Below are 16,024 nucleotides of genomic sequence, written 5' to 3' on the forward strand. Positions count from 1 at the left end.
GATACTAAGTATTCATAAAGATAAAAATCTTAGATAAAATGTTAAGTATTCATAAGTTGCAAGTTTTTATATTTTGAGTAGACTGCAGTGTACCATCATAGATCCTGCATATTAAGAGTAGGTGAAAAAGTCTTCTCTCTTATGAGCTATTCTAGATAATTCCAAAGTGCTCTGACCTCAAAAAGGGATTTGTAAAATAGTATGCACATTTGGACACTCTTTTTTAAAATTTTGTTCATATTAAATATCAACCCAAATGACTTACTTTTGACCTCTCTCTTTTCCCTTCTTCTTTTTCTTCTTCTTTCTAAAATTAGGCCAGTCTTCAGAGACCTGAGATTAAGCTTGAATCACTAAAAGAAGATATTAAGGAATTCTTTAAAATATCAGGTTTGTAAGTTGCTTTTCACCCCTAATTCTTTAAGGCACAGTAAGGAAATACTTTATTTGGAGGGAATATTTTATCCTCAGCCTTCCAATACTCATTCAAAATTGTGAAACAGTGGCTGGATAAGTTTCTATTTGAGGAGAATTAGAACTTTCAGATATTTCAATAAAATGCTGCAAAAGTTCAGGAACACTGTGGAAATCACTGCATTACTCAGTTGTGAATGCTCTTTATTTCCTGATCAAAATACATCCTGAATGTATGAAGAATCTCCCTTACTAAGCACTTCCTCTTTTACTTTTCATTTGTGGCTTCTTTTCCTTCTACACCTCCCCCCCCCCCTTTTCTATCCTTCCAATGAAAAGAAAAGAAAATCCTAATTTCTTTTAGAGCAGGAAGAGAAGTTCCCTATTCCAACCTTTGTACACGGAAATTGAGATATTAAGTGGTTTACTTATCCAGAAAAGTTTAAGTAGTTAGCAGCCAAGCTCACTGGTCTGATGGTACCTCATAATAATGTTTCTGTTGTTCAGGAGTTTACTTACTAGTTAGTGGTGACTAATTGCTTATGATCTGTCTTTGTCAAGTGCCTGGCTGTTTCTTGCCTTTCCTTGGCACATTCCTGGTAGTACTAGCAGTACAGTAGCCAGCACTGTTTTGGCACTCATTGAGCACCCTAGCAATGGGAAGAAGGATTTCTCCCATCTTGAGAAAATGGTGTAATAGTTTTACTTAAAAAAAATAGAGTTATACTGATAATTTTCCTACTCAGTGTTTGCCAACGGACATAGTGAATGTATAGGAAATAATTCCTTAAAAACACTTACACAGCAACTAGCAATTTGTAAAGTTCTTTCACAAATGAATATGATGTGAGAGTTTTAGTGAGATAAATTTCATTGTAATGTATGCTTCTTTTTAAAACTAATCTATTCATACATTTTATTCTTTTTTAAAAAATAGGTTGGGAGAAGAAACTTCAGAATGCTGTTTATAGTGAACTGAGTGTGTGAGTTTTTCCTACCTATTTTGAGATACTGTTATGTTTAGCTGTATTTACTTTGTAAGTAATGAACATAGTATTGCTATGTACACTCATTATATTGTTATTTTTCATTAGTATTTATATAACATTTCACGTAAGTTAATACATTTAAAAATTACAGTCCTTCCCGGGAATGAATAATGAATAGGTGGGGTTTTTTACCACCAAAATTTTTATATTAACAATTCATTTATCCAGTGTAGTTAGGGAAATAAGTTAATATTTCAGATAACTGAAGCTTATCAACATTCTTTTTATTGTTGCCATTTTGGATATTACCCTTTTTCTGTCTTTATAAAGCAATCATTCTAAATATAATTAACTTTTTGTTTTTTTGCGAAATTGGTGTCATTATTAAGGAAACCAGTATTTCTGTTAATATGGACTTGCCCTTAGAGTCTGTTGAGGTGTATAAAACTATTTGTCATTATAAAGAATAAGGATCTAGAGTTAGCTTTTATAGTTTATTCAATATTCCATTATTCATCAGTTATTTATTGAGCACCTACCATGTGCTAGCACTATGCTAGGCACTGGGAACATAGTATAGAACAAGAAATCAATTCCTACCCTCATGGAGTTTATAGTCTAATGGAGTTCTTTTGTCATTTTTTTTTTAAACTGCTACCAATGTGCCTATGTCTCTAGCATTCTCTAGATTCTAACACTTCTGTTTCTAATTTGTCCCTTCTAATCTGCTGTTAACTAGGAAACAAGGGAATATAGTTTATGAGAACTGTTCTAAAATAAAGAGACTCAGATGAAGGACTGTGGACCTATGCTTAGACACACATTTTAAAAATTAGCATTTACTTCTTTGCCTGTCACCATTTTCCCAGTTGATTTACAGATTCTTAGATAAATCATATATAAGTGTCACCTGTTCATTGAAGTTGACTGTGACCATACCCGTGGTCCTAGTCACCCAGAAATAGATGTTTATCATGATAAGTAAGGTTTTAAATATACAATATGTATAGAGATGCCACCGGTTACTTAAACTAATATGAACATGGTGATTTATCTCTTTGCCTGTTACACAGGAAGCTTGTTATTTTGTGTGTCTTTGTGTCCAATACTGGTGGAATAAAAGCACCCGGTTATGTGTAATTGCAAACAGTGGATTCTTATCCGAGGAGATATTACTGGTGATTACTATTTTTGTAGTCTAATCCACTCCTGAAAATTGTTTGGTGAGTGAACAGTGAGTGCCTTTTTACTTGATGGCAGGGTCAGTATTTCATTCATTGTCTTATTTTCAGTATCCTAACAATAGACATTAAATAAATATTTTTTAATAACTTGTTGAGATTTTTGAAAGAGTAAGTAATACTACCTTTTTTACTCACTTGGGTTCTGAAGAAATTGAGAAATAAGATAAAACAAAAATCAAAATTATACTTTTATTACTGATAAAGGCTGGATAAGAGGACACAGCTTAGTGCTAGAGCAAAATGAGTCCTTTAACTGAACTCCAGAATTAAATAGACTTAACCTTGCAGTTAAATAACATTGGTGAGCGTGTTCAGTTTATTATTCCAAAATTTTAAAGTTGAATAAGGCACTAAACCTCTTCTGTGGCGTAGCAAGTAAAGCCCTGGAGAGAGGCCAAGAATGTTACAGTAATGGAGCTCTTTTCACAGGGAAGGACACATCCAGAGTGGAGAAGTGTTTCCCCTAACATAAATCAAAAGAAAAAGGGGACTTAGTATATTGTGTTGGATTTTTCCTTGGCAGAAATCATTAGATGGACAAGTAAAGAATATAAAAAGTAAAGTAGAAGAATTCACTAGGTTAAATAGAGTAGAAAAAAAAAATACACTCTTACCTAATAAAGGTGTAGACACATGAGCTATACAAATGATACCAGAAAATTGTTCACTTCATTTTAGTAACCATGCTGAAGATTTTTGTCCAATTCTTGTTTAAAAGAGAGAGAAAAATTTTGTATTCTGCTATTTATCTGCAACTTTAATTGTAGCCTATGTTAGTTCTTCCCTCTTAAGATTGACCACTTAATTGGGGTGCCTAGGTGGCTTAGTCCTAATTAAGTGACCGACTCTTGGTTTCGCCTCAGGTCATGATCTTGGGGTCATGGGATCAAGCTTATTTAATTATTGTTGTGTAAATATTTAATAGGCAATTGACATGATTAAATGAGTATTTTATATAAGCACTGTGCTAAGCACTTTAAATACATTGCCTTATGGAATGTAATATTTACAACAACCCTATGATTGTGGAATTTATTATTATAACCATTTTGCAGAAGAGAAAACTGAGGCGTTTTTAAACTACTTAAATAATTTACTGAAGATCATATGGCTAGTAAATGGTAGTGCTGGGTCTTGACCTCCAGCTGTTTGATTCCAAAGAACATGTGTTTTACTACATCTCACATATGTGTATATCTTATCTCTCGGCCTGGATTAAAAGTGTTATGAAACAAGAATTATATTTTATATTTCTTTTAGTACCTTCAAATAAATGGTATTGAGTCAGTGGGTAGGTAGTTATTGGGCCACTGACCAATGCTAACACAAAATAAATATTTGTTGAATTGAGGATACCCAGTAGTTACTAATCCTAAATTTACTAAAAAGATTTAATTAAGACAGTCTTTACATGGAACATGCACCTTTTTTTTCTGTCTTAGTTTTCATCGTACTTTGTGTAGAACAGTTGATAAAAAAGTAGGTTGCCTATCATTTTCCTTTAAGGAATATAAATAAACCCTTTTAAAGTCTTTATAGGTATATATTAGTAAAATATATACATAGTGTACTGTTATGGTAGATATATGCGGACATCTGCCATACTTTAGAGAGGTGTGAATGTTGAACAGTAGTGGACCAAAAATGGAAAGATTTTAGATAATGGGTACCTTACACTAGACCACAAGATATGGTTAAGTCTTTATAGACATTCATGGCATTTGTTGGAAGAGTGCTCAGGCAGTAGACCAGAGTAATTCCAAAATGTCCTAATCACATAGTTCTTTGCCTTTTTTTGAGTGTTACTTTAAATGTACTTGTTATATGCTATGCCCTGAGCTAGGAATTGAGGATAATGAACAAGCTGGCTGGTCTTTGCTTTCATGGAGCTTACGTCTCAGTGCAGCACACATAGTTTAAGGAGGCAATTACAGTACAATATGAGTACAAGATGAGGAAGTACGAGGAACACATAGGGCAGGCACTAAACTCAGGTCGGGGATGTCATGATGGCTTACCAAGGGAAACAATATTCAGATTGAGATCAAAAAGCTAAGGTAGAGTTAGTCAGGGAAAGGAATAGAGAAGAAAAGTGCTTTAGGAAGAAGGGAGCAACAAGCTTAGAGATTTAGAAGTGGAAAAGTGTGGCACATTGAAGGAGCAAAGTTGTATGGCTGGGTGTATTGGGAAAGGGACATGGTGAAGAATGATCCCAGATATGTAGCTGGGGGTGTGCTTCTTCCTCAAGGCTATCTATCTATCTATCATCTTTCTTTCAGATTTATTTATTTGAGAGAGAACACATGGGCGCGTGTGCCAGGGAGGGGCAGAAGGAGAGAATTTTTGAAGCAGACTCCACGCTGGGTGCAGAGCCCAACTTGGGGCTTGATCCTATGACCCATGAGATTGTGACCTGAGCTGAACCCAAGAGTCGGCTGCTTAACCGACTGAGCCACCCAGGCTCCCCTCAAAGCTTTTTTAGACTGGATCCTAAGAGCATTTGGGTGTCATTTTAGAATTTTAAGCGTAGTAATGACGTGATCATATTTGTGTTTTATATTCACTCAGCAATGTCCTGGTTATCCGGTATGTGCCGCACATTATGCTAGACACTGGAAATACAATCACTGGTGAATAAGAAAGACATTGCTCCTGGCTAAATAGCCAGACAAATTGGCAAACAGGTTGAAAATAGTGTGGAAGGAGGGGAGACTGCTTAAGTACTTGTCAGATGAACACAGGCAAGAGATGTTGGTTTAAGTGTCAGTGGAGTGGAAAAAGATGAGAAGTATTTCCGGGGATTTAGGGGACAGGAAGAGGCAGGAGTCAAGAGTGATGTACAGGTTTCTTCAACCTTCATCTCTTCATATAAAAATGTGAGCTCTACAAGGACAGAATTTTAGCCTATTTTGTTTACTGATCTATTTCTATTACCTTTAACACTTAGTAGAGTCTCACTAAATATTTCTGAATGAATAAAAATCTAACTTGATTTTGGATTAACATTAACTGATTTTTGGGTTGCCACCTCTTATTACCTATTTATGGATAAACTTCTTTGTGCATTAAATAACAAGATTACCAGTAAGTGCTCTCAAGTTTCAATCCTTAATTTCTAAGGTTTACTAAATTTAGAAATAATTATTATTAAAATGAAAAGATTTTGAAACAATATTTCATTCTAAACTACGTGTCCCTTACAAATGATATAATGAACGGTATGAAATATATGGTTTTTAAGCTGTCTTGCATATATGAAGAAATATTGAGGTATATATAGATTACCTTTTTTTTTCATTTGTGAGTAGGGAAGGATAATTTATTTAGGTACATGGAGTACAGATTTTTGTGGAAAAAACAATTAGATAGAGATAGTGAAACTTTTAGAGATCGGGTTGAACAGGTTGCTTTTTCTATTCCAGAAATGTTTCCTTTGGACATTTGAGCATTTTACTCTTAAGTCCTGGGATAGGTGTAATTAAGCTTGGTGTAGCATAAACACTTTACCTGCTGGTGTTCCAGTTTGGATGAGGCATTTCTTGAAAATTCAGTGTATGGTTCTTGAGTATTAGAGCATGGTTACTTTGCCAGAGGAACAGGTGTTATGACTAATTTCAAAAGGAGTTATTTGTTCTCGTGAAAGAGACTGGAATCTCTAAGTAAATGTTGAACTGTTATGTTTTCCTATTGCGCTTTCTGTGCTTTCATGTCACTCTGTGTCTCAGTTGTTATATTCCAACCATTCTGGCTTTTTCTGATTTTTAAATCTTCCAAATGTTCCTAACTCAGGTCTTGGGCTTGCTGCCCCTCTGCCTGAAATATTCTTCCCCTAGATCTTTGTGTGGTTGGCTCCTTCTCACTTATGTCTTAGTTCAAGTATTAGCTCCCCTAGACACCTACCCTTCCAAATCACTTCTATCTCATTACCCCGCTCTCATTTTCTCATGGTGCATATTACTATCTGATATAGTTCTATTAATTTGTTTCTTTTTCTAATTATTGACTGTCTTTCTTCACTAGAATGTTAGGTAGATTAGAACAGAGGATATTATCTCAATTTCTACCATATACTTAGTATCTAGAATAGCTCAAATATTTGTTGAATAATATTTGCTCAATAAAAACAGTACATTTTGAATATGAATGTAAAGTTACTTAAAACAGAAAGAATCCATAAGACATTACCATTTTTAAATTTTATTAAATTCATGTATTATATAGTAGAACATGGCTCTTTTGAAAGATACTAATTACATTATCATTTCAACTATGTAAAAAAAATATAATCATATGGAAAAGGAAATTGGGAGAAATGAAAACAGTTGATATGTTAACAAGTTTATGGATTTTTTTTCAACCTTAAAAAATTCCTCTAAATGTTACAATATTTATATGCTAAAAATAACAGCTCTGACAATTTTTACATGAGCATTTACAAAGCTAAGTAATTTTAAAATTACCTCAAATTATGAATTCAGATTATTGTGCAATTCAACTTTTAACAAGTAATTAAATTGCTAATCTAAAACTACAATATTAGTAGGATAAGAAAACTTTATTATGTTGTTGTACCTTCTGTAAACACACTGAATTGCTAGCAGATATTCTTTTTCATTTATGACATGGACCACAGAGGTAAGTGATTTCTAACAAAGAGAATTAATTAGTTATCAAAATAATGTACAATATCTAGCTGCCTCTTTTTGTCCCTAGGTTTCCTTTACCTAGTCATCCTGCTGCACCTCCTGAACATCTGAAAGAACCTTTGGTTTACATGAGGAAAGCACAGGTTGGCTATTATTCATTTTCGTTTTATTTTTCCGTGCTAAGTTATGTAATACGGAATGAAAGATCCTCGTTGGTATCAGGAGTATATATTATTCACTATATGGAAGCCTGGGTAAGGACCACTCCAATGATTTGAATAGTATTTGCATGCTCTTCCTTTTTACTTTCAGTAACCAAGGAGCGCACTTACTTAGCTACAGTAATCCTGAAAATGTTGAGTTGAAGGAAGAAAAAAAATCAAGTACTGTACTGGCCTGAAATTTTAAATGTGATAAAAGTATTATGTGACCGTTTATTCCTCATGCTCTGTGATATTAAAAGAATAAGATGGGAATGAACCGACTCACTCTTCCTTTAAAATATTGGCTTTCAAAGCCGGTCATACTGATACTGTATTTGAAATAGGTTTGTTCTCACAGCAGGCGCTATGGACTAACTGTATTCTGTCACAGAACTCAGTTGAACCTGCTTTCTAAAGTGGGCTGAAATAACTAAAATTCACTTTAAAAAAAGAAATGATTTTAGACAGAAAACCGTAAAGAACTGTTAAAATAGACACTGAGGTTCCGTCACCGTTCTTCACCTCAGTGTGGCCTGACGCACCTGCCTCCGAGGTAACCCCTGTGAGCCTTCCTCGCGGTACAGCGTGACTCTCTGACTGCCACTGCCAAGGGGTTTAATGGGCAGCACAGAGTCAACCTTCCTCAATCATAGTCTCAGAGATTATCATGAAAAATTTCAAATATACCCCAAAGAACTCCCGTAAACCCATCTCCCAGCTTCAGTTATCATAGTGGTTCGTTCTGCTCCTGAAAGATAATCTGCTGCTTTGAGTTATCACAATCCAAGCAGTGGATGTGAGGCAGCTTTTTTATTTTTCAACTTTTATTTTCATTTGAAAAGGTCTCAAAATCAGATGGTGAAAAGAAGCAATAACAGGGAGATCTTCGAGGAAATATGTAATATAATCTATCTCTGGGTGGTACCTTTAGGTCTAGCAATCAGATAATATTATTGATATGCCACAAAGCATACTCATTAAATGCTACATGTGTGAAAAATTGTTTGATCTTTTATTGTAAAGACATAAACTCAAAAAAATTAAAAGATTACGTCTGAATATTTTTTTGGTGAAATTTGAAAATTTCCAAAGGGTTTGGAGAAAGTATCAGTTTTAGCATATTAGCTATAGGAAAGAAGATACTGAACTTATTTTCCTATCATGATGGTAAAAGAGGAGGTAGAGAGGTGGGGTGCCTGGGTGGTGTAGTCGTTAAGCCTCTGCTCAGGGCGTGATCCCGGCGTTCTGGGTTCGAGCCCCGCATCATGCTCCTCCGCTATGAGCCTGCTTCTGCCTCTCCCACTCCACCGGCTTGTGTTCCCTCTCTCACTGGCTGGCTCTCTCTCTGTCAAATAAATAAATAAAATCTTTAAAAAAAAAAAAAAAAGGAAGAGGTAGAGAGGTAAATAATAGGTCCATTCTTCACGCCTACTGCTTGTTGCTGAGACCACATATGAAGGGTAAGTGTATGTGTTGTGAGTAGATATATGCGACTCCTCTCTTTTCTTTCCAGACTCACACACTAACGCAGGGCTTGGTGCACTGCAGTCTATGGGCCAGATCTGCCCTGCCCCCGGTTTTTACACAGCTGGCAAGCTAAGAATATTTTTTACATTTTCAATTGGCTGAAAAGCCAAAAGAGTAATTTCTGTGACCTATGAAAATTATAGGAATTAATAATTTTATTGGAAAATAATCTTGTTCATTTATTTAGATATTGTCAGTGGGTGCTGTCGCACGACAATGCCAGAGTTTAGTAGTTGCCTAGAGAGCTTATGACCTACAAAGTCTAAAATATTTGCCATTTGTCTTTTTACAGGAAGCTTGTCAATCCCTGCACTACATTATTCATTCTTTAAGAGCAGGGACTGTGTTTTTTTCTCCTTGACATCCAGCACAGTGCTTAGCTCATGGAACACGATTTGTTGAAATAATTGATTCTTTAACTGTGGTCACACTAAATACCTCTTCTACCAATTAGTGTCTAGCTATCTTCTTCTATTTGTTCTCCCTGAGTCATCTAGTTCTCAAGCTCCCGGTTGTATTGGGCAGTTCTCTCCTCTTTGCACAAAGCTCCTTAGTCCAGATGGTAAAACTACCATTCTATCAGCGTGCTCCCTTGCACCTCATCGTCTCTTGCCCTATTAGACTTCTGTTCTGCCTGCCATTCCAGTTCTCAGCCTAAGGCTACTTCTGCATCTACTTTCTTCTCCCAAACTGTGGAATTACTTAGGAAAGTCACATGAATTTTGTGTTTACTATCAGTTTAATCTAAATCCATTTATTTGTCTTTCAGTGGATTCGTTTTGCTGCCTGTCAATCCTTTTATTATTACTCATCATGCATTATCTGCTTTCCAGTTAGGTTTTCCCAGAGTTTTTCAGGCTTGTATAGCTCCTAATTCTACTTCTCTCTCTCATTTTAAATATTTAACTGTTTTTAATATTTGCCACTTAGTTTATTAAGAACATTCACTTCCACTTTATCAATCTCTGCTGTCTTATAACTGTTCTATGTGCCCTTACAAGTGAATCATTTTGCCTTTCCCTCTTGCATCTTTTAGCACTTTTCTTATTTTGTTTTCTAGTCCCGGAAAGCTCTTTCTGCCTTGTTAGTATTATGAAAATCCATCTATTTTGTGAGGGTCAGCTCAGATGACATCTCTTCTCCAAGATGGTTATTATCATCCCTGTTGAAAAGGATCTCTCCTTCTTTTGGACTCTTGTAGCACACTGTCATTTTACGGTTCTTATCACAAATTGCATTCTATTATAGCAATTTCTGTGTACATCTTTTTGACTTTTGTTATAAGCCTCTTGAAAGCAGTAACAACTTAAAAACATTTTTGTGTACCCATTACATCTAGCATACTGATCCTTATGTAGCAAGAACTTAGGAAGTTTATGTTAAATTAATAGTAAAGGCGCTTGCCATCTCTTCTACCAATTATTGTGATATCCAAATTAAAAGATCTTTACTGAATGCCTGCTAAAAGACACCCTACTATGTGCTATGAAGATTCAGAAATAAATTAGATATGGGGTGCCTGGGTGGCACAGTTGGTTAAGCGTCCAACTCTTGGTTTCAGCTCAGGTCATGATCTCAGGGTTGTGAGATCGAGTTCCATGTTGGACTCCATGCTCAGTACAGACTCTGCTTGGGTTTCTCTCTCTGCCTCCCTCTTCCCCTCCCCCCTGCTCGCTCGTTTGCTCTCTCAAATAAATAAATAAATCTTAAAAAAAAGAAAGAAATTAGATAAAGATTCCGCCTATGGTAACTCATGGTTTAATCACTGAAAGAAGACATAGGCATAAATGGTTGTAATGTAAGGTAGAAAGTGCTATGTGCTGTGGGGGAGATGGCTAAAACATTCCGTAGGAGCACTGGGGAGGACCTGGGCACAGGCGGTTCCTTATTAAGTTGTTCTTTGCTCTTGATAATCAAAAAGAACTTTAAAAAAATCCAGTTAGTATTTCTTTCCCCTTTTATTCAGTAAAACAGGTTGGCAGAAAATATTTTGGAACTGGAGCCTGGAAAATTTTGATTTTTTTTTTCCTATTAAAGTTTCATGAGTTATTTGAACTTCACTTAGCTCTTGATTGTGTCTTCAGAGTTGGGATGTAAATCAGCTCTCTGCAGTTTTTGGCAAGCTAGATTGGTGTTCAATTTTCTGGGCTGATGAGGGAAAGAGGTTTCTTATACTGCATCAGCATTTCCCAGATTGTTTTCTGCTGAAACTAGCCCTGAGAGGTGCTTCACAAAAAAGGGTTCCGTGGACAAATAAGTTTAGATATTGAGGACCACACTGCCTTCCTCTTGGTCACAGATTTCCTTCCTTCCTTCCTTCCTTCCTTCCTTCCTTCCTTCCTTTGTTTCTTTAAATATCCTTTTTTTATTTGTATTTATTTTTTATTGAAGTATAGTTGACACATAATGTTACATTAATTTCAGGGTTTCGGGTATTCAGCATAGTTTCGGGGGTACCACATAGTGATTTGATGACTCTATACATTATGACGTTCACCAGAAGTGTAGCGCCACCTGTCATCATACAGTGCTATTACAGTATCATTGACTATATTCCCTGTGCTGGAACTTTCACTCCTAGAATCACAATTTATTTTATGATTTTTTTTGTGGACTTGATTTTTTTTAAAGATTTTAGATTTACAGAAGAATTAAAAAGTTATTATAGAATTTCCATAGATTCCACACCTAGTCTCCCCTATTAACATCATCTTAGGTTAGTGTGGTACACTTGTTAAAATCAGTGAACCAATATTAATATGTTATTATTAGCTAAAGGTTATATTTTATTTGTATTTCCTTAGTTTTAACCTAGTGTCCTTTTTCTGTTCCAGGATCCCATCCAGGACACCACATTACATTTGGTTGTCATGTCTCCTTAGGCTCCTCTTGGCTATGACAGTTTCTCAGACTTTCCTGGTTTTCGATGACCTTGACAGTTTTGAGAAGTACTGGTCAGGTATTTTGTAGAATGTCCCTCTGTTGGAATTTGTCTGATGTTTTTCTCATGATTAGATTCAGGGGTGGGTATGTTCTTGGAGGAAGACCACAGATAGAAAGTGCCGTTTATGTTCCTCACATCATAACAGGGTATAGACAGTCAGCATGGTCTGGCACTGCTGATGTTGACGTGGCTCGCCTGGCTTGGGTAGTATCTGTGAGTTTACTTCACTGCAAAGTCGCTCTTCGCCCCCACCCCCTTGTATAGTCTACTCTTTGGAAGGAAGTCACTATTTGTGGTTCACATGTAAGGTGAGACAGTTAGGTTCAGCCTCGGTGAGGTGAGAGTCTCTACAGAAATTATTTGGAGTGTTTCTGCACGGATGAGTTGCCTCCCTCCCCCCAGTTATTTATTATATCACTGTGGACTCATGGATGTTTATTTTATACTTTTGGTTTTAGTTCAATATTCCTTAATTTTGTTGTATACAATTTATTTTGGCATGTTAAAGGCTCCAAGATGTTCTGCAGTAAAGAAACTGTTTAATTTTATTTAATCCAGTGTTGTTCAAACTTATGTGACCATGAAACCCTATATCCATGTAAAATAATTTGAGAACAACTTTGCTTTAGAGAAAGCAGTATTTGAAGAAACTGATATACAGTGTGTGATTAAATATAAGTGTGTGAATTTTCTTGTGAAATAGTACTAGTAAGAACGTGGTGCTCTATGTGCCAGGTACCATTCTAGTGCTTTACAAGTATTTACTCATTTAATGTTCATGACAAGCCTGTGAGGTATGTTACTCTCTGGATCTTAGATAGGTCCAATTTCACAAAACTAGTAGGTGGAAGAGTTGGGATTTCCTCCTGGACAGTCTGGCTCTAGAATCTGTACTGCCTGATGATATTCAGCCTGTTTCTCTATCCACTCCAGAAGTGCTCAGACAAATTCAAGGTATGCTGTGTGGTTGAATTTGTGCAGTTCTCTGTCAATCTAGTAACCTAAATAAAAATGAAAATTTTGTTAGTTTTATGTGACTTCAATTCTCATCCTCTTCCTAATTGATCTTTCTGCCTTCTGTTTTGTCACTCCATTTCTTAAAACTTTTGGGTTTTCTGGGTGGCTCAGTTGGTTAAGCATCCGACTCTTGTTTCGGCTCAGGTCATGATCTCATGGTCTGGTATCGAGCCCTGTGTGGGGCTCTGCACTTGGTGGGTAATCTGCTTGAGATTCTCTCTCTCCCTCTCTCTCCCTTTCTGTTGCTACCCCTGCTCAAGCTCAGATGCAAGCGTGCTCTCTCTCTCTCAAATAAATAAATAAAATCTTTTAAAAAAACTCCAAACTTTCTCAACTTTTAGGATACAACTGCAACTTCTTGTTTTTGCTTACAAAACTATAAATGATCTTGCTCCTTTTTACCGTTTGGGTCTTATCTTTTGTGTCCTCACACTGTTCCTCCCCATTCCAGCACTACCCTGCCCACTTCCACACCCATCAGCCTTCTCTATCTAATCATACTTGACTTCCGTCAGTTGTTCCAGCAGGAGAACTGTTGCTCATGCTGTTGCTTCCAGCCGAAACTGTCTCCCCACAAATCCCACAAATTCTGGCTAACTTCTGCATGTTCTCAGGTGTCAGGTTACATGATGGTTTCTTTAGGAAGGCTTTCTGACCCTGAGATCTCAGATTCTCATGTACTTTTTCTTTTTCTCCAATTCTCCATACGGGAGTCCCCCTGTACCTCCTACCATAGTACTTGGGTTGTCTATATCATCATCTCGATTCTGCCATTTCGGTGAAGCAGGACCAGTGTCTCTCTTTTCACAACCGTATCTTCAACATCTGGCACAGTGCCTGCCTCAGGGCAGATGCTCAGTAGCTATTTTTTTTTTAATGGTGGATGAATTGAATAAACACAAAATAGAAAATGTGCCCTCTTAGAAAATATTCACACCCTCTTTCCTAGTAATTCCACTTTTAGAACCTTATCTCAAGGGAAGAATCAGGGAAATGCAGAAATTTATGTTCATGATAATATTAAAAAATTTAAAAGAATCCAAATGAATAACTGTAGGGTTTGCATATATATAGCATGGTATCTCCAAAGACAATGTTATACAGGCATCAAAAATGTAATTTTTGAAAGAATATAATGAAATAGGAAAGTGTATACAATGTAATCTTAAATGGAAAAGCAAAATATAAAACAATATAATTCCACTCTAAATATGTATATGCATGTGTATATGTATACACACACGTGTATATCTCAATTGTACACACATAGAAAAAATGAAAGAAGAGAACAAAATATTAACAGTGGTTATTTTTGGCTGATAGAAATTTATGGATACTTATTTATTATTCTATTCTTTACATACTGTTCTTTTTTCCAAATTGTCTTGAATAAATGTGTTACTTTTATAGTCAGAGAATTACTAAAATCTTTTTCCTTTAGATAGCTGGGTTATAACTATTTTGCTTTATTTTTTTCAGAGTGAAGGAAATAATTTTTTAATTTTATAATTTCATAGTTTTTTGCATGCTGAATTATATGGCTTTTAAAGACTTATTTACTTAAATTGTTATAAAAAAGTAACAAGGCAATAGGTAATACCGAATTAGAGATTTCAGTACAATTGTGAGTCTTTTGTAATTTTTTTTGCTTCTCATGGCTTAGAAATTACCTTATTTATAAAACTCTTGAAATCCTTTGACTTAATACCATAGATTCCAATTATTAGGGAAACTGATTTGAAGGCAACAGTAATTTCATTTGGAGAGGATATGGGTTTGGGTAAAAGGTAATATCTTCCTATTAAACATTTTAAATGTTAAAAGGCCATTCATTTTTCTTTTAAATAGCATTTTAAAGCTTTATTTATTTCATAAGTCTTTTGGGTAGAAACCATTATTTTCTTTGTATCTTGCATTAGTGCACTGTCATTTCTCAGTAGTTGATTTGCCGCTTCCACTTCTTTTTCTGTGTGTGCTAAATATATTTTGACATTTTAATTTAAATAATAGCACAGGACTATGATTTTTTTTTCTTCGAGCATTTATTTTTGAGACTTTGGGCTTATTTAATCACCTCTACAGATACAGCCTGAGAAAAGGTATCTATAAACCGGAGCTGAAGTGGGTCCAAGTTTATCTCGCCCAACCTCTGATGTTCATGTCCTTTTGCTTAAGTACTTCTAGAGAAAACAGGGGACTCACGATTTCATAACTTAAGCCACTTCAGTTAAGCCTTTCTACTTATTGGAAAGTTTCTTTCTTGTATTAAACGGTCATTTGCTCCTTATGACATTTACTCACTGGTCATAGTTTGGGGCTTGGCACATAGAAAGCATTCCATACAGTGTCTGTCAGTGAGGCAGCAAGTAAACAAAGGAATGAATAAATACCCTGAATTAAGATGAGAGTTCTTGAGGGAACCTAAGGGATAACCCAGGTTGTGAGCAACCACTTTCTTCATCTTGGATTTCCCCTCATTGTCAGGAAATTCTATTCCTCTTTCTGATGTCTATAGAAATGACTTCTTGGACTACCCAAGATTTCTATGGAAATAACCTCTCTGGTCATCTGACTGAAGTTCTTCTAAGGGGTACCCTTGGAAAAGCCCTGCTGACCTTGGCATTGTGTCATAAGTATGGAACAGAAGATGGGGAAGACATGGTGAACCCCTGGAGTTACTTTTCTTTCAGTATTTTTAGGCTTTAAAGAAAGTGGTTTGTATTCTATTAACAACCAGAAGTTTTGACATACCTAGCTTCCCGTTTCCTTGCTTATTCTTTTTTGTTCTTTCTGTGTGTACGGCATATGGCTGATATAGCCCTTGTGAACTTTTTGAACCTGTCTCGTGTTATTTGTGTATCTGTCTTATCTTCCCCACCCCCACAACAAAAGTGATGTGTTTCTTAGATACATGGGATGCAGTTTTATTCATCTTTAGTGTCATGTGTTTAGTAGGTGCTCAATAAATGTTTGTTGAATTAATATCTTTTCATTACTTGAATTTTCAGCTATAACACCTCATGCCCCCCTGTTCTAGCCA

The 16,024-nt window shown here is 35.8% G+C and overlaps 1 protein-coding gene across 6 annotated transcripts in view; it reads left to right on the top strand.

Moving 5' to 3' along the window:
- TBC1D19 (TBC1 domain family member 19) overlaps positions 1-16,024 on the top strand; it is a 150,389-nt gene that overhangs the window by 36,970 nt on the left and 97,395 nt on the right. For 2 of the 6 annotated variants that reach the window (XM_026514551.4, XM_026514552.4), the window contains exons 2-4: positions 318-390; positions 1,352-1,397; positions 7,361-7,436. The exons of 1 other annotated variant lie outside the window; for it this stretch is intronic. In XM_026514551.4, coding sequence (XP_026370336.1) covers positions 318-390; positions 1,352-1,397; positions 7,361-7,436 — 195 coding nt within the window. Of the gene's footprint in view, positions 1-317; positions 391-1,351; positions 1,398-7,360; positions 7,437-11,857; positions 11,983-16,024 lie in introns of those variants that run through there. 3 more of the 6 variants (XM_057309673.1, XM_057309672.1, XM_026514555.4) reach the window with 3 other exon arrangements.

This window comes from Ursus arctos, unplaced genomic scaffold (assembly GCF_023065955.2).
Source record: "Ursus arctos isolate Adak ecotype North America unplaced genomic scaffold, UrsArc2.0 scaffold_9, whole genome shotgun sequence".
Classification (NCBI taxonomy): domain Eukaryota; kingdom Metazoa; phylum Chordata; class Mammalia; order Carnivora; family Ursidae; genus Ursus; species Ursus arctos.